General features: G+C 44.5%; 1 protein-coding gene across 2 annotated transcripts; it reads left to right on the top strand.

Moving 5' to 3' along the window:
- Positions 1-1,964: 1,964 nt before the first annotated feature.
- LOC118947022 (putative glutathione-specific gamma-glutamylcyclotransferase 2) lies at positions 1,965-5,274 on the top strand. 2 transcript variants are annotated; one of them, XM_036972053.1, is made up of 3 exons: positions 1,965-2,365; positions 2,540-2,575; positions 3,404-5,274. In XM_036972053.1, the coding sequence occupies exons 1-3, from the start codon at positions 2,192-2,194 to the stop codon at positions 3,881-3,883; spliced, it is 690 nt and encodes a 229-aa protein (XP_036827948.1). In that variant the 5' UTR covers positions 1,965-2,191; the 3' UTR covers positions 3,884-5,274. The 2 variants fall into 2 exon arrangements, with proteins under 2 accessions (XP_036827948.1, XP_036827949.1); XM_036972054.1 differs by having other exon boundaries at positions 1,970-2,326.
- Positions 5,275-18,090: the final 12,816 nt, after the last annotated feature.

Here is an 18,090-nt window from a genome sequence, read left to right as displayed (position 1 = left end):
GGGACTGGTGCACTTCACAAAATAGATGGCATCATGAGGAGGAAAATGTGTATGGATATATTGAAGCAACATCTCAGTTAAAGCTTGGTTGCAAATGGGTCTTCCAAATGGACAGTTTGGCCCTGTCCGGGGGTGTCATCGGATGGGGCCACAGTGTCTCCTGACCCCTCCTGTCTCAGCCTCCAGTATTTATGCTGCAGTAGTTTGTGTTGGGGGGCTAGGGCCAGTTTGTTATATCTGGAGTACTTCTCATGTCCTATCCGGTGTCCTGTGTGAATTTAAGTATATTCTCTCTCTTTTTTTTCTCTCTCTCGGAGGACCTGAGCCCTAGGACCATGCCTCAGGACTACCTGACATGATGACTCCTTGCTGTCCCCAGTCCACCTGGCTGTGCTGCTGCTCCAGTTTCAACTGTTCTGCCTGTGATTATTACTATTTGACCATGCTGGTCATTTATGAACATTTGAACATCTTGGCCATATTCTGTTATAATCTCCACCTGGCACAGCCAGAAGAGGACTGGCCACCCCACATAGCCTGGTTCCTCTCTAGGTTTCTTCCTAGGTTTTGGCCTTTCTAGGGAGTTTTTCCTAGCCACCATGCTTCTACTCCTGCATTGCTTGCTGTTTGGGGTTTTAGGCTGGGTTTCTGTACAGCACTTTGAGATATCAGCTGATGTACGAAGGGCTATATAAATACATTTGATTTGATTTGACAATGACCCCAAGCATACTTCCAAAGTTGTGGCAAACTGGCATAAGGACAACAAAGTCAAGGTATTGGAGTGGCCATCACAAAGCCCTGACCTCAATCCCATAGAACATTTGTGGACAGAACTGAAAAAGCATGTGCGAGCAAGGAGGCCTACAAACCTGACTGTTACACCAGCTCTGTCAGGTGGAATGGGCCACAATTCACCCAGCTTATTGTGGGAAGCCACCCAAAACGTTTGACCCAAGTTAAACAATGTAAAGGCAATGCTACCAAATACTAATTGAGTGTATGTAAACTTCTGACCCACTTGGAATGTGATGAAAGAAATACAAGCTGAAATAAATAATTCTCTCTACTATTATTCTGACATTTCACATTCTTAAAATAGTGGTGATCCTAACTGACCTAAGACAGGGAATTATAATTAGGATTAGATGTCAGGAGTTGTGAAAAACTGAGTTTAAATGTATTTGGCTAAGGTGTATGTGAACTTCTGACAAATTATTAGGACATGTAAACACCTTAATTGGCGTCCCATCAGTGTATTTAAGGTGTTTACATGTCCTAATAATTTGAAAGATTGCTCAGAAAACCAGGTGTTTTAACCAGTGTATGCTTCGATTTTGTCCTTATGGCAATTAAGACAAGCAGAGTAAGGTGCTAACATGACTATTGTATAATCTGCCTACTGCCATAATTTAATATCAAATTATTCCTGGTCATATAAACAAACTCATTGAGGCTATCTCCATTTTAAAGTAGTCCATGTTCTTCAGTAGAGCAAGCTTCCCTCTAGCGCGAGTAAAGTGAGTGCGGAACAACTGAAAGTATGTGTCTTAGAAATAGTTATCATCTACACACAAACTGAGAATTAAATATACTTCCCAAAAATAACGTTGTCGCTATGGTAGAACATTTATTTGGATTTCTGTATTTATCAGAGTACCATTATGTATGATTTGATTTCAGATGTGTCCATGTAAACATGATTATTAGGCAAGTCGTTCTTGCAAAGCATGTAAACGTTTTAATATATTATATTAATCCGACTATCCACAATAATCGCATTATATGCATGTAACCTTTCTCATTGGCGCTGCCCATGTCACAGATACAGAAACGTTTTGCAACAGAATCGGCATAATGATTACACCCCTGCTGTATCCTGTGCACGTGACGATAAAACTTTGATTTGATTTTGAGTGCAGATTGAATTTGATGATGATTGATTACTAATGCCTGGCAAGTAAAGTCTGTGCTTGCAAGTTCTGTCTGACTATCACGTGACGAGTTGCTGGTTGCTTGAGATAGAAGTAGCTGGTCGCGACATTGAGCTCCGTTGTGAATGCAGTACAGTATTAGCTGCCACTAACAGAAAAGATGGTGGTGTATAGTGCTAAAAACTAAATGTTTGACAGTACATGCTACGTGAGGTGTGACAGTTATCCAGCCAGGTGGAGGAGCAGGTACAGTAGCTATGTGGGTGTTCGGTTATGGCTCTCTGATCTGGAAGGTGGATTTTCCCTATGAGGAGAAGCGGATCGGCTACATTTTAGGCTTCAGCCGGCGCTTCTGGCAAGGCAGCACCGACCACAGGGGAGTGCCAGGCAAGGTGACGTATCTATCTGTATGGATGACTAGTGAAGGGAGTGTAAGTTTATTATTAAGTAACAGTCTATGTTGACTAGTGGTGATATCCAGCTAGCTACATAACTGCTCTACAGCATCTGAACTGTAATACGGTGACTGGAGGCTCAATGCTGTTGACCTCTAAAGGTTGTATTTATTAAAGCTCAATCAGCTCCTCCCTGTCTTCTCTTTTCAGCCTGGCCGAGTCGTGACTCTGGTGGAGGACCCAGAGGTGAGCTGCCACATAGTTACTTACACCTGTGTGTGTGTGGTAATGTAACCGGTGTGACATGGCAACTAGTCCAACACTCTAACCACTAGGCTACCTGCCACCCCATGTGCCGAATACAACAGGTGTAGTAGACCTTACCGTGAAATGCTGAATACAACAGGTGTAGTAGACCTTACCGTGAAATGCTGAATACAACAGGTGTAGTAGACCTTACCGTGAAATGCTGCATACAACAGGTGTAGTAGACCTTACCGTGAAATGCTGAATACAACAGGTGTAGTAGACCTTACCGTGAAATGCTGAATACAACAGGTGTAGTAGACCTCACAGTGAAATGCTGAATACAACAGGTGTAGTAGACCTTACAGTGAAATGCTGAATACAACAGGTGTAGTAGACCTTACCGTGAAATGCTGAATACAACAGGTGTAGTAGATCTTACCGTGAAATGCTGAATACAACAGGTGTAGTAGATCTTACCGTGAAATGCTGAATACAACAGGTGTAGTAGACCTTACTGTGAAATGCTGAATACAACAGGTGTAGTAGACCTTACATATCCAGCACAGCGTCTCTTTGGCTGTTAGCCAATCCAGCACAGTGTCGAAGCTAGCTAACAAGACCCTCCTTCCTCTGATTTAGTTATTGCACAGTTGTCGCTGCTAATTTCCATAAACCTGGGACTTTCTGAGCTCTGGTCACCCGAGCTCTTCGCCGCCAACAGTCACTGAATGTCTTCCTGTGTCTCCTTCAGTGACTGGTCTCTGGTAGTTTTATTGGTAAAGGTCGTGCCTGGTATAACTGGGCTTCTCTCTCTCACTCTCTCAGGGTTGTGTCTGGGGCGTGGCATATAAGCTGCCGTCTGGCCGAGAGCAGGAAGTGAAGTGTTTCCTTGACTACCGGGAGAAGGGCGGTTACCGCGTCATCGCAGTGAACTTTCACCCCCGACCCTCCGTGACCCCCACACGACACACTGACACTCTCCCTGAACCCAGCCAGGCTCTGCTCTACATCGGTTCTAATGACAGCCCTGACTACCTGGGTCCCGCCCCCCTGGAGCTGATAGCCAATCAGATTGTAGATGCTGTCGGACCAAGTGGACGGAACACTGAATACCTGTTTTCATTGGCTGAGGCGCTGAGGACTCTCCTCCCTGAAGACTCAGACACACACCTCTTCTCTCTCGAAGACCTGGTTAGAGAGAGACTAGCACACACACTTACTACATGTGTGTCAGTAAACCATCGCAGGGATGCTGTAGATTGTCAGTCATGTGATTGTCTCCAGGACCATTCAGAGCTGGGTTAAGGTTAGGGTTAGGACCGTTCAAAGCTGGGTTAGGGTTAGGACCTTTCAAAGCTGGGTTAGGGTTAGGACTGTTCAGAGCTGGGTTAGGGTTAGGACTGTTCAGAGCAGGGTTAGGGTTAGGACCGTTCAGAGCTGGGTTAAGGTTAGGACTGTTCAGAGCTCGGTTAGGACTGTTCAGAGCTGGGTTAGGGTTAGGACTGTTCAGAGCTGGGTTAGGGTTGGGACTGTTCAGAGCTAGGGTTAGGGTTGGGACTGTTCAGAGCTGGGTTAGGGTTAGGACTGTTCAGAGCTGGGTTAGGACTGTTCAGAGCTGGGTTAGGGTTAGGACTGTTCAGAGCTGGGTTAGGACTGTTCAGAGCTGGGTTATGACTGTTCAGAGCTGGGTTAGGGTTGGGACTGTTCAGAGCTGGGTTAGGGTTAGGACTGTTCAGAGCTGGGTTAGGACTGTTCAGAGCTGGGTTAGGGTTAGGACTGTTCAGAGCTGGGTTAGGACTGTTCAGAGCTGGGTTAGGGTTGGGACTGTTCAGAGCTGGGTTAGGACTGTTCAGAGCTGGGTTAGGACTGTTCAGAGCTGGGTTAGGGTTAGGACTGTTCAGAGCTGGGTTAGGGTTAGGACTGTTCAGAGCTGGGTTAGGGTTAGGACTGTTCAGAGCTGGGTTAGGGTTAGGACTGTTCAGAGCTGGGTTAGGGTTAGGACTGTTCAGAGCTGGGTCAGGGTTAGTAGAATATGTACCAAACCTGCCAGGTCAGTGTTACTTTTTGCGGCGTTCAAAACAACTGGGAATTCGATAAAAAACGAGCTCTGACTGGGGAGAAATCGATTTGAACGGTCATCCAACTCGGGAACTCGGGCCTCTTTCTAGAGCTCACTGACGTCATGATTTGACCTTATATTTTTACAAATTCCCAGTAGTTTTGAACGCGGCATTAGTCCTATCTCTAAGGACTGGTTTACTGTTCGAGATCTCTCACTTTCCAGCGATGTCATTTAAACCTGTCTCACGCTCCAGTGATGTCATTTAAACCTGTCTCACGCTCCAGTGATGTCATTTAAACCTGTCTCATGCTCCAGTGATGTCATTTTAAACACTTGTCTCAGTCTCCAGTGATGTCATTTAAACCTGTCTCATGCTCCAGTGATGTCATTTAAACCTGTCTCACGCTCCAGTGATGTCATTTAAACCTGTCTCACGCTCCAGTGATGTCATTTTAAACACTTGTCTCAGTCTCCAGTGATGTCATATTAAATAGCTGTCTCACTCTTCAGTCCATATAGACAGGTTGGTTATTTAGCAACAAAACTGACGCATTGAGGTAGTATGTACAGTTGAAGTCGGAAGTTTACATACACTTAGGTTGTAGTCATTAAAACTTGTTTTTCAACCACTCCACACATTTCTTGTTAACAAACTACAAACTATAGTTTTGGCAAGGAGGTTAGGACATCTACTTTGTGCTTGACACAAGTAACTTTTCCAACAATTCTTTACAGACAATTCATTGTATCACAATTCCTGTGGGTCAGAAGTTTACATACATGAAATTGACTGAGCCTTTAAACAGCTTGGAAAATTTCAGAAAATGATGTCATGGCTTTAGAAGCTTCTGATAATTGACATCATTTGAGTCAATTGGAGGTGTACCTGTGGATGTATTTCAAGGCCTACCTTCAAACTCAGTGCCTCTTTGCTTGACATCATGGGAAAATCTAAAGAAATCAGCCAAGACCTCAGAATTTTTTGTTGTTGAACTCCACAAGTCTGGTTCATCCTTGGGAGCCATTTCCAAACGCCTGAAGGTATCACGTTCATCTGTACAAACAATAGTACGTAAGTATAAACACCATGGGACCACGCAGCCATCATACCGCTCAGGAAGGAGATGCGTTCTGTCTCCTCGAGATGAATGTACTTTGGTGCGAAAAGTGCAAATCAATCCCAGAACAACAGCAAAGGACCTTGTGAAGAGGATGGAGGAAACAGGTACAAAATTATCTATTTCCATAGTAAAACGAGTCCTATATCGACATAACCTGAAAGGCAGCTCAGCAAGGAAGAAGCCACTGCTCCAAAACCGCCATAAAAAGCCAGACTACGGTTTGCATCTGCACATGGGGACTTTTTGGAGAAATGTCCTCTGGTCTGATGAAACAAAAATAGAACTGTTTGGCCATAATGACCATCGTTATGTCCGATGGTCACTCTGACAGAGCTCCAGAGTTCCTCAGTGGAGATGGGAGAACCTTCCAGAAGGACAACCATCTCTGCAACACTCCACCAATTAGGCCGTTATGGTAGAGTGGTCAGATAGAAGCCACTCCTCAGTAAAAGGCACATGACAGCCCGCTTGGAGTTTGCCAAAAGGCACCTGAAGAATTTCAGACCTTGAGAAGCAAGATTCTCAGGCCAAAGATTGAACTCTTTGGCCTGAATGCCAAGCAGAGGAAACCTGGCACCATCCCTATGGTGAAGCATGATGGTGGCAGCATCACGTCTGGAGGAAACCTGTCACCATCCCTACGGTGAAGCATGGTGGTGGCAGCATCACGTCTGGAGGAAACCTGGCACCATCCCTACGGTGAAGCATGATGGTGGCAGCATCATGCTCTGGGGATGTTTTTCAGTCGTAGGGACTTGGAGACTAGTCAGGATCAAGTGAAAGATGAACGGATCAAAGTACAGAGAGATCCTTGATGAAAACCTGCTCCAGAGCTCTCAGGACCTCATCCAAACCAGCCAGAACTTGAGAGGATCTGCAGAGAGGAATGGGAGAAACTCCCCAAATACAGGTGTGCCAAGCTTGTAGCGTCATACCCAAGAAGACTGGAGGCTGTAATCACTGCCAAAGGTGCTTTAACAAAGTACTAAGTAAAGGGTCTGAATACTTATGTAAATGTGATATTTTGGGTTTTTTTGCCAACTTTTCTAAAAACTTGTTTTTGCTTTGTCGATATGGGGTATTGTGATGTCATTATGGGGTATTGTGTGTAGCTTGATGAGGGGGAAAAAAACATTTAATACATTTTACACTAAGACTGTCAATTAACAAAATGTGGAAAAAGTCAAGAGGTCTGAATACTTTGCGAAGGCACTGTAGATGGATATACAGAACCATATCTATCATTTGGCTGTATGTATTTTTTAATATAGGCCTGTTGTAAGTGTGTATTATTGTTGCTCCACCATCTTTATTGCAAAAAGAAATACAAGTACAAACAACTTCAAGTTACATGTTATTTTGGTAATAAACTGTCCATTGATCAACACAGCAATTGATAAAACAAGACCTAGTTTGAAACACAAGTGGTTCTGAGCTTATGTCAATATTGCACAGGTAAGCTAATCATTCAAAATGTATTCCAATCACTCACGCAATACAGAAACCCAGCCTAAAACCCCAAACATGGAGAAATGCAGATGTAGAAGCATGGTGGCTAGGAAAAACTCTCTAGAAAGGCAGGAACCTAGGAAGACACCTAGAGAGGAACCAGGCTCTGAGGGGTGATCAGACCTCTTCTGGCTGTACCGGTTGGAGATTATAACTGTGCATAAGGCATAAGGCTAGATTCTTCTTCAAGATGTTCAAACGTCCATAGATGACCAGCAGTGTCAAATAATATTCACAGTGGGTGTAGAGGGTGCAAAAGGTCAGTACCTCAGGAGTAAATGTCAGTTGGCTTTTCATAGCCAAGCATTCAGAGGTCGAGAGGTGCGGTAGAGAGAGAGAGTCAAAAACAGCAGGTCCAGGACAAGGTAGCACTTCCGGTGAACAGGTCAGGGTTCCATAGCCGCAGGCAGAACAGTTGAAACTGGAACAGCAGCATGACCAGGTGGACTGGGGACAGCCAGGAGTCATCAGGCTAGGTAGTCCTGAGGCATGGTCCTAGGGTTCAGGGAGGGAGAGAGGGAAAGAGAGAGAATTAGAGGGATCATACTTAAATTCACACATGACACCTGATAAGACAGGAGAATTACATCAGATATAACAGACTGACCCCAGCCCCCCAGCACATGAACTATTGCACCATAGATACTGGAGGCTGAGAAGGGGGGATCGGGGGACACTGTGACCCCGTCCGACAATACCCCTGGACAGGGCCAACCAGGCTGGATTTAACCCCACCCACTATGCCAAAGCACAGCCCGCACACTACTAGATGGATATAAACAGACCACCAACTTACTACCCTGAGACCAGGCTGAGTATAGCCCCCACACCACTAGAGGGATATCTACCACCCTACTACCCTGAGACAAGGCTGAATATAGCTTCCACACCGCTAGAGGGATATCTACCACCCTACTACCCTGAGACCAGGCTGAGTATAGCCCCCGCACCACTAGAGGGTTATCTACCACCCTACTACCCTGAGACCAGGCTGAGTATAGCCCCCACACCACTAGATGGATATCTACCAACCTACTACCCTGAGACCAGGCTGAGTATAGCCCCCACACTGCTAGAGGGATATCTACCACCCCACTACCCTGATACAAGGCTGAGTATAGCCCCCACACCACTAGAGGGATATCTACCACCCTACTACCCTGAGACCAGGCTGAGTATAGCCCCCACACCACTAGAGGGATATCTACCACCCTACTACCCTGAGACAAGGCTGAATATAGCTTCCACACCGCTAGAGGGATATCTACCACCCTACTACCCTGAGACCAGGCTGAGTATAGCCCCCGCACCACTAGAGGGTTATCTACCACCCTACTACCCTGAGACCAGGCTGAGTATAGCCCCCACACCACTAGAGGGATATCTACCACCCTACTACCCTGAGACCAGGCTGAGTATAGCCCCCAAACCACTAGAGGGATATCTACCACCCTACTACCCTGAGACAAGGCTGAATATAGCTTCCACACCGCTAGAGGGATATCTACCACCCTACTACCCTGAGACCAGGCTGAGTATAGCCCCCGCACCACTAGAGGGTTATCTACCACCCTACTACCCTGAGACCAGGCTGAGTATAGCCCCCACACCACTAGATGGATATCTACCAACCTACTACCCTGAGACCAGGCTGAGTATAGCCCCCACACTGCTAGAGGGATATCTACCACCCCACTACCCTGAGACAAGGCTGAGTATAGCCCCCACACCACTAGAGGGATATCTACCACCCTACTACCCTGAGACCAGGCTGAGTATAGCCCCCACACCACTAGAGGGATATCTACCACCCTACTATCCTGAGACAAGGCTGAATATAGCCCCCACACCACTAGAGGGATATCTACCAACCACCACCCTACTACCCTGAGACCAGGCTGAGTATAGCCCCCAAACCACTAGAGGGATATCTACCATCCTACTACCCTGAGACAAGGCTGAGTATAGCCCCCACACCACTAGAGAGATATCTACCACCCTACTACCCTGAGACAAGGCTGAATATAGCTCCCACACCGCTAGAGGGATATCTACCACCCTACTACCCTGAGACCAGGCTGAGTATAGCCCCCACACCACTAGAGGGTTATCTACCACCCTACTACCCTGAGACCAGGCTGAGTATAGCCCCCACACCGCTAGAGGGATATCTACCACCCCACTACCCTGAGACAAGGCTGAATATAGCCCCCACACCACTAGAGGGATATCTACCACCCTACTACCCTGAGACCAGGCTGAGTATAGCCCCCACACCACTAGAGGGATATCTACCACCCTACTACCCTGAGACAAGGCTGAGTATAGCCCCCACACCACTAGAGGGATATCTACCACCCTACTACCCTGAGACCAGGCTGAGTATAGCCCCCACACCACTAGAGGGATATCTACCAACCACCACCCTACTACCCTGAGACCAGGCTGAGTATAGCCCCCACACCACTAGAGGGATATCTACCACCCTACTACCCTGAGACAAGGCTGAGTATAGCCCCCACACCACTAGATGGATATCTACCAACCTACTACCCTGAGACCAGGCTGAGTATAGCCCCCACACCGCTAGAGGGATATCTACCACCCCACTACCCTGAGACAAGGCTGAGTATAGCCCCCACACCACTAGAGGGATATCTACCACCCTACTACCCTGAGACCAGGCTGAGTATAGCCCCCAAACCACTAGAGGGATATCTACCATCCTACTACCCTGAGACAAGGCTGAGTATAGCCCCCACACCACTAGAGAGATATCTACCACCCTACTACCCTGAGACAAGGCTGAGTATAGCCCCCACACCACTAGAGGGATATCTACCAACCTACTACCCTGAGACAAGGCTGAGTATAGCCCACAAAGATCTCCTCCACCACACGGGCCCGAGGGGGCGCAAAACCGGACAGGAAGATCACTTCTGTGACTCAACCCTCTCAAGTGATGCACCTCTCCTAGGGACTGCATGGAAGAGCACTAGTAAGCCAGTGACTCAGCCCCTGTAATAGGGTCAGAGGCAGAGAATCCCAGTGGAGAGAGGGGAGACAGCCAGTCAGAGACAGCAAGGGTGGTTCCTTGCTCCAGTGCCTTTCCGTTCACCTTCACACTCCTGGGCCAGACTACACTCAATCATATGACCCACTGAAGAGATGAGTCTTCAGTACAGACTTAAAAGTTGAGACCGAGTCTGCTTCTCTCACATGGATAGGCAGACCTTTCCATAATAATTGAGCTCCATAGAAGAAAGCCCTGCCTCCAGCTGCTTAGAAACTCTAGGGACAATAAGGAGGCCTGCGTCTTGTGACCGTAGCGTACGTTTAGGTATGTACGGCAGGACCAAATCAAAAAGATAGTTAGGAGCAAGCTCATGTAATGCTTTGTAGGTTAGCAGTAAAACCTTGAAATCAGCCCTTGCCTTAACAGGAAGCCAGTGTAGAGAGGCTAGCACTGGAGGAATATGATCACATTGTTTGGTTCTAGTCAAGATTCTAGCAGCAGTGTTTAGCACTAACTGAAGTTTATTTAGTGCTTTATCCGGGTAGCCGGAAAGTAGAGCATTGCAGTTGTCTAACCTAGAAGTGGCAAAAGCAATGATACATTTTTCTGCAATATGTTTGGACAGAAAGTTTCAGATTTTTGTAATGTTACGTAGTTGGAATAAAGCTGTACTTCAAACAGTCTTGATATGTTCGTCAAAAGAGAGATCAGGGTCCAGAGTAACGCCGAGGTCCTTCACAGTTTTATTTGAGACGACTGTACAACCATCAAGATTAATTGTCAGATTCAACAGAAGATCTCTTTGTTTCTTGGGATCTAGAACTAGCATCTCTGTTTTCTGAGTTTAAAAGTAGAACATTTGCCACCATCCACTTCCTTATCTCTGAAACACAGGCTTCCAGAGAGGGCAATTTTGGGGCTTCACCATGTTTCATCGAAATGTACAGCTGTGTGTCGTCCGCATAGCAGTGAAAGTTAACATTATGTTCCAGAATGACATCACCAAGAGGTAAAATATATAGTGAAAACAATAGTGGTCCTAAAACGGAGCCTTGAACACCGAAATTTGCAGTTGATTTGTCAGAGGAGAAACTATCTTGTCTCATCGCTACAACTCCCGTACGGGCTCAGGAGAGACGAAGGTCGAAAGTCATGCGTCCTCCGCTACAAAACCCAACCAAGCCTTACTGCTTCTTAACACAGCGCCATCCAACCCGGAAGCCAGCCGCACTGCTTCTTAACACAGCGCGCATCCAACCCGGAAGCCAGCCGCACTGCTTCTTAACACAGCGCGCATCCAACCCGGAAGCCAGCCGCAATGCTTCTTAACACAGCGCGCATCCAACCCGGAAGCCAGCCGCACTGCTTCTTAACACAGCGCGCATCCAACCCGGAAGCCAGCCACACTGCTTCTTAACACAGCGCGCATCCAACCCGGAAGCCAGCCGCACCAATGTGTCGGAGGAAACACCGTGCACCTGGCGACCTTGGTTAGCGTGCACTGCGCCCGGCCCGCCACTGGAGTCAATGGTGTGTGATGAGACAAGGATATCCCTACCGGCCAAACCCTCCCTAACCCGGACGACGCTAGGCCTATTGTGCGTATTTGTAGGTATTTGGTATTTGTAGTTGTCCACATATTCTAAGTTAGAATCGTCCAGAGAGTGATGCTAGTCGGGCGGGCGGGTGTGGGCTGCGATCGGTTGAAGAGCATGCATTTAGTTTTACTTGTATTTAAGAGCAGTTGGAGGCCACGGAAGGAGAGTTGTATGTCATTGAAGCTCGTCTGGAGGTTAGTTAACACAGTGTCCAAAGAAGGGCCAGATGTATACAGAATGGTGTCGTCTGCGTAGAGGTGGATCACCAGTAGCAAGAGCGACATCATTGATGTATACAGAGAAGAGAGTCGGCCCGAGAATTGAACCCTGTGGTACCTCCATAGAGACTGCCAGCGGTCCGGACAACAGGCCCTCCGATTTGACACACTGAACTCTATCTGACAAGTAGTTGGTGAACCAGGCGAGGCAGTCATTTGAGAAACCAAGGCTGTTGAGTCTGCTGATAAGAATGCTTTTTTTTACCTTTATTTAACTAGGCAAGTCAGTTAAGAACAAATTCTTATTTTCAATGACGGCCTAGGAACAGTGGGTTAACTGCCTGTTCAGGGGCAGAACGATAGATTTGTACCTTGTCAGCTCAGGGATTCGAACTTGCAACCTTTCGGTTACTAGTCCAACGCTCTAACCACTAGGCTACCCTGAGTCGAAAGCCTTGGCCAGGTCGATGAAGACGGCTGCACAGTATTGTCTTTTATCAGTGGCGGTTATGATATTGTTTAGTACCTTGAGCGTGGCTGAGGTGCACCCCTGACCAGCTCAGAAACCTGATTGCACAGCGGAGAAGGTACGGTGGGATTCGAAATGGTCAGTGATCTGTTAGTTAACTTGGCTTTCGAAGACTTTAGAAAGGCAGGGCGGGATGGATATGGGTCTGTAACAGTTTGGCCGCGGCAGCTTTCCAATCTTTAGGGATCTCGGACGATACGAAAGAGAGGTTGAACAGACTGGTAATAGGGGTTGCAACAATCGCGGCGGTTTAGAAAGAGAGGGTCCAGATATTATGTGTACAGTGACTGCAATTCAAAGGCATCATGTTAATGTTACTACTTATCTTTGGCTGGTGGAGGTCCTGATGAACCACGTCCAGATAAAGCATCATGTTAATGTTACTACTGGTTGGCTGGTGGAGGTCCTGATGAACCACGTCTAGATAAAGCATCATGTTAATGTTACTACTGGTTGGCTGGTGGAGGTCCTGATGAACCACGTCCAGATAAAGCATCATGTTAATGTTACTACTGGTTGGCTGTTGGAGGTCCTGATGAACCACGTCCAGATAAAGCATCATGTTAATGTTACTACTGGTTGGCTGGTGGAGGTCCTGATGAACCACGTCCAGATAAAGCATCATGTTAATGTTACTACTTATCTTTGGCTGGTGGAGGTCCTGTAGAACCACGTCCAGGTAAAGCATCATGTTAATGTTACTACTTATCTTCGGCTGGTGGAGGTCCTGATGAATCACGTCCAGATAAAGCATCATGTTAATGTTACTACTTATCTTTGGCTGGTGGAGGTCCTGTAGAACCACGTCCAGATAAAGCATCATGTTAATGTTACTACTTATCTTTGGCTGGTGGAGGTCCTGTAGAACCACGTCCAGGTAAAGCATCATGTTAATGTTACTACTTATCTTCGGCTGGTGGAGGTCCTGATGAATCACGTCCAGATAAAGCGTCCGAGGGGAAAAAATTGAATGAAAAAAGTTGAGCGAGGGTAAAAAATGTAAATATAAACAGTAATTAAAAAGTACAAACCGTAAAGTTGGCAGGTAGCAAAGTAAGGTTAGCAACAAACCGCACAGCAGCACGTAAACAAGTCTACAAGTTGTGACCGGAAATGACTACAACACTAGAACTACAACACTAGAACTACAACAATTGAACTAAACTATTATAATTATTAGAACAGTAGATCTAGAACAGTAGAACTAGAACAGTGGAGCTAGAAACAGTATAACTACAACAGTAGAACTATAATTAGAGCAGTAAATATAGAACAGTAGAACTACAACAATTGAACTAAAATATTATAATTATTGGAACAGTTGAACTAGAACAGTAGATCTAGAACAGTAGAACTAGAACAGTGGAGCTAGAAACAGTATAACTACAACAGTAGAACTATAATTAGAGCAGTAAATATAGAACAGTAGAACTACAACAATTGAACTAAAATATTATAATTATTGGAACAGTTGAACTAGAACAGTAGATCTAGAACAGTAGATCTAGAACAGTGGAACTAGAACAGTAGAACTAGAACAGTAGAACTATAATTAGAAGAGTATATCTGGAACTGTAGAACTACAACAGTAGAGTTACAACTAGAACAGTAGATCTAGAACAGTAGAACTAGAACAGTGGAACTAGAACAGTAGAACTAGAACAGTGGAACTATAATTAGAAGAGTATATCTGGAACTGTAGAACTACAACAGTAGAGTTACAACTAGAACAGTAGATCTAGAACAGTAGAACTAGAACAGTGGAACTAGAACAGTAGAACTAGAACAGTGGAACTAGAACAGTAGAACTAGAACAGTAGATCTAGAACAGTAGATCTAGAACAGTAGATCTAGAACAGTAGAACTAGAACAGTAGAACTACAACTGTAGAACTACAACAGTAGAGTTACAACTAGAACAGTAGATCTAGAACAGTAGAACTAGAACAGTAGATCTAGAACAGTGGAACTAGAACAGTAGAACTACAATTAGAAGAGTATATCTGGAACTGTAGAACTACAACTGTAGAACTACAACAGTAGAGTTACAACTAGAACAGTAGATCTAGAACAGTAGAACTAGAGCAGTGGAACTAGAACAGTAGAACTAGAACAGTAGAACTATAATTAGAACAGTATATCTGGAACTGTAGAACTACAACTGTAGAACTACAACAGTAGAGTTACAACTAGAACAGTAGATCTAGAACAGTAGAACTAGAACAGTGGAACTAGAACAGTATAACTAGAACAGTAGAACTATAATTAGAGCAGTAGATATAGAACAGTAGAACTAGAACAGTGGAACTAGAACAGTAGAACTAGAACAGTAGAACTACAATTAGAAGAGTATATCTGGAACTGTAGAACTACAACTGTAGAACTACAACAGTAGAGTTACAACTAGAACAGTAGATCTAGAACAGTAGAACTAGAACAGTAGATCTAGAACAGTGGAACTAGAACAGTAGAACTACAATTAGAAGAGTATATCTGGAACTGTAGAACTACAACTGTAGAACTACAACAGTAGAGTTACAACTAGAACAGTAGATCTAGAACAGTAGAACTAGAGCAGTGGAACTAGAACAGTAGAACTAGAACAGTAGAACTATAATTAGAACAGTATATCTGGAACTGTAGAACTACAACTGTAGAACTACAACAGTAGAGTTACAACTAGAACAGTAGATCTAGAACAGTAGAACTAGAACAGTGGAACTAGAACAGTATAACTAGAACAGTAGAACTATAATTAGAGCAGTAGATATAGAACAGTAGAACTAGAACAGTGGAACTAGAACAGTAGAACTAGAACAGTAGAACTACAATTAGAAGAGTATATCTGGAACTGTAGAACTACAACTGTAGAACTACAACAGTAGAGTTACAACTAGAACAGTAGATCTAGAACAGTAGAACTAGAACAGTAGATCTAGAACAGTGGAACTAGAACAGTAGAACTACAATTAGAAGAGTATATCTGGAACTGTAGAACTACAACTGTAGAACTACAACAGTAGAGTTACAACTAGAACAGTAGATCTAGAACAGTAGAACTAGAGCAGTGGAACTAGAACAGTAGAACTAGAACAGTAGAACTATAATTAGAACAGTATATCTGGAGCTGTAGAACTACAACTGTAGAACTACAACAGTAGAGTTACAACTAGAACAGTAGATCTAGAACAGTAGAACTAGAACAGTGGAACTAGAACAGTATAACTAGAACAGTAGAACTATAATTAGAGCAGTAGATATAGAACAGTAGAACTAGAACAGTGGAACTAGAACAGTAGAACTAGAACAGTAGAACTACAATTAGAAGAGTATATCTGGAACTGTAGAACTACAACTGTAGAACTACAACAGTAGAGTTACAACTAGAACAGTAGATCTAGAACAGTAGAACTAGAGCAGTGGAACTAGAACAGTAGAACTAGAACAGTAGAACTATAATTAGAACAGTATATCTGGAACTGTAGAACTACAACTGTAGAACTACAACAGTAGAGTTACAACTAGAACAGTAGATCTAGAACAGTGGAACTAGAACAGTAGAACTACAATTAGAACAGTATATCTGGAACCGTAGAACTACAACTGTAGGATTACAACAGTAGAGCTACAATTAGAACAGTAAATATAGAACAGTACATCTAGAACAGTGGAACTAGAACAGTGGAACTAGAACAGTGGAACTATAACAGTGGAACTAGAACAGTGGAACTAGAACAGTAGATCTAGAACAGTAGAACTACAATTAGAAGAGTATATCTGGAACTGTAGAACTACAACAGTAGAGTTACAACTAGAACAGTAGATCTAGAACAGTGGAACTAGAACAGTAGAACTAGAACAGTAGAACTACAATTAGAAGAGTATATCTGGAACTGTAGAACTACAACTGTAGAACTACAACAGTAGAGTTACAACTAGAACAGTAGATCTAGAACAGTAGAACTAGAGCAGTGGAACTAGAACAGTAGAACTAGAACAGTAGAACTATAATTAGAACAGTATATCTGGAACTGTAGAACTACAACTGTAGAACTACAACAGTAGAGTTACAACTAGAACAGTAGATCTAGAACAGTGGAACTAGAACAGTAGAACTACAATTAGAACAGTATATCTGGAACCGTAGAACTACAACTGTAGGATTACAACAGTAGAGCTACAATTAGAACAGTAAATATAGAACAGTACATCTAGAACAGTGGAACTAGAACAGTGGAACTAGAACAGTGGAACTATAACAGTATAACTAGAACAGTAGAACTACAATTAGAACAGTATATCTGGAACCGTAGAACTACAACTGTAGGACTACAACAGTAGAGCTACAATTAGAACAGTAAATATAGAACAGTACATCTAGAACAGTGGAACTAGAACAATGGAACTAGAACAGTAGAACTAGAACAATAGAACTACAATTACAACAGTACATCTGGAACTGTAGATCTAGAACAGTAGAACTAGAACAGTAGAATTAGAACACTAGAACTCCCTGGTCAAGTCATCATGATGATACAGCTATAAGGACAGACTAGACAGTGCTTCCTCTAGCTGCCTTTGACAGCAATACTGTAAATTTACAGCACCAGTCAAAAGTTTGTACATATTCATTCCAGGGTTTTTCTTCCTATTTTCTACATTGTAGAATATTAATGAATACGTCAAAACAATGAAATGACACATTTTGAATCAAAAAAGTGTTGATGTCTTCATTAATATTCTACAATGTAGAAAATAGTCAAAATAAAGAAAAACCCTGGAATGAGTAGATGTGTCTGAACTTTTGACTGGTCCTGAATGTGTTCATGTTTGACTGTGCTTTGGCACCCTGGAATGAGTAGATGTGTCCAAACTGTTTGAATGTGTGTTGGTGCAAGCGTCAACATATGTAGGACTCATTACCTCTCACAGTGGAACCAGCAGATGGAAAGGAGATTGGAGAGATTAATCTGTGACTCAGCAGGACAGAACCACACACACACACACACGCACACACATACACACACATACACACATATACACACACACATACACACACACTTATAGCTAACATGGTGGTGGTGTAATAATACAACTTAGTTACTGGATGGTAATAATTAGCAAACACGTTGGGCCCCAGCTATGGAAACACGTCAATACCCCAAACACTGTGGAGAGATGAGAGGGGGGAAGAGAGAGAGAGGGGGGAGAGAGGGAGGGGAGCGGAGAGAGGGGGGGAGAGAGAGGGGGGAAGAGAGAGAGGGGAAGAGAGAGAGGGGGGGAGCGGAGAGAGGGGGGAAGAGAGAGAGGGGGAGGGGAGAGAGGGGGGAAGAGAGAGAGGGGGGGAGAGTGAAACAGAGGGGGAAGGGGAAAGAAAGAGAGGGGGGAGAGAAAGAGAGGGGAGAGAGAGGGGGGGGGAGAGAGAAAGAGAGGGGTGGAGAGAGGGGGGAAGAGAGAGAG

The sequence above is a fragment of the Oncorhynchus mykiss genome, unplaced genomic scaffold (genome assembly GCF_013265735.2).
Source record: "Oncorhynchus mykiss isolate Arlee unplaced genomic scaffold, USDA_OmykA_1.1 un_scaffold_119, whole genome shotgun sequence".
NCBI lineage: Eukaryota > Metazoa > Chordata > Actinopteri > Salmoniformes > Salmonidae > Oncorhynchus > Oncorhynchus mykiss.
The sequence above is the reverse complement of the archived record's forward strand: the minus strand, read 5'-3'. Positions and strand labels throughout refer to the sequence as shown.

Excerpts from the sequence above, each read along its gene's own strand:
- LOC118947022 (XM_036972053.1), top strand. The coding sequence starts at position 2,192 with ATGTGGGTGTTCGGTTATGGCTCTCTGATCTGGAAGGTGGATTTTCCC. Across the intron at positions 2,366-2,539 it reads GGATGACTAGTGAAGGGAGT|CCTGGCCGAGTCGTGACTCT; the intron begins GTAAGTTTATTA and ends TTCTCTTTTCAG. Across the intron at positions 2,576-3,403 it reads CTCTGGTGGAGGACCCAGAG|GGTTGTGTCTGGGGCGTGGC; the intron begins GTGAGCTGCCAC and ends TCACTCTCTCAG.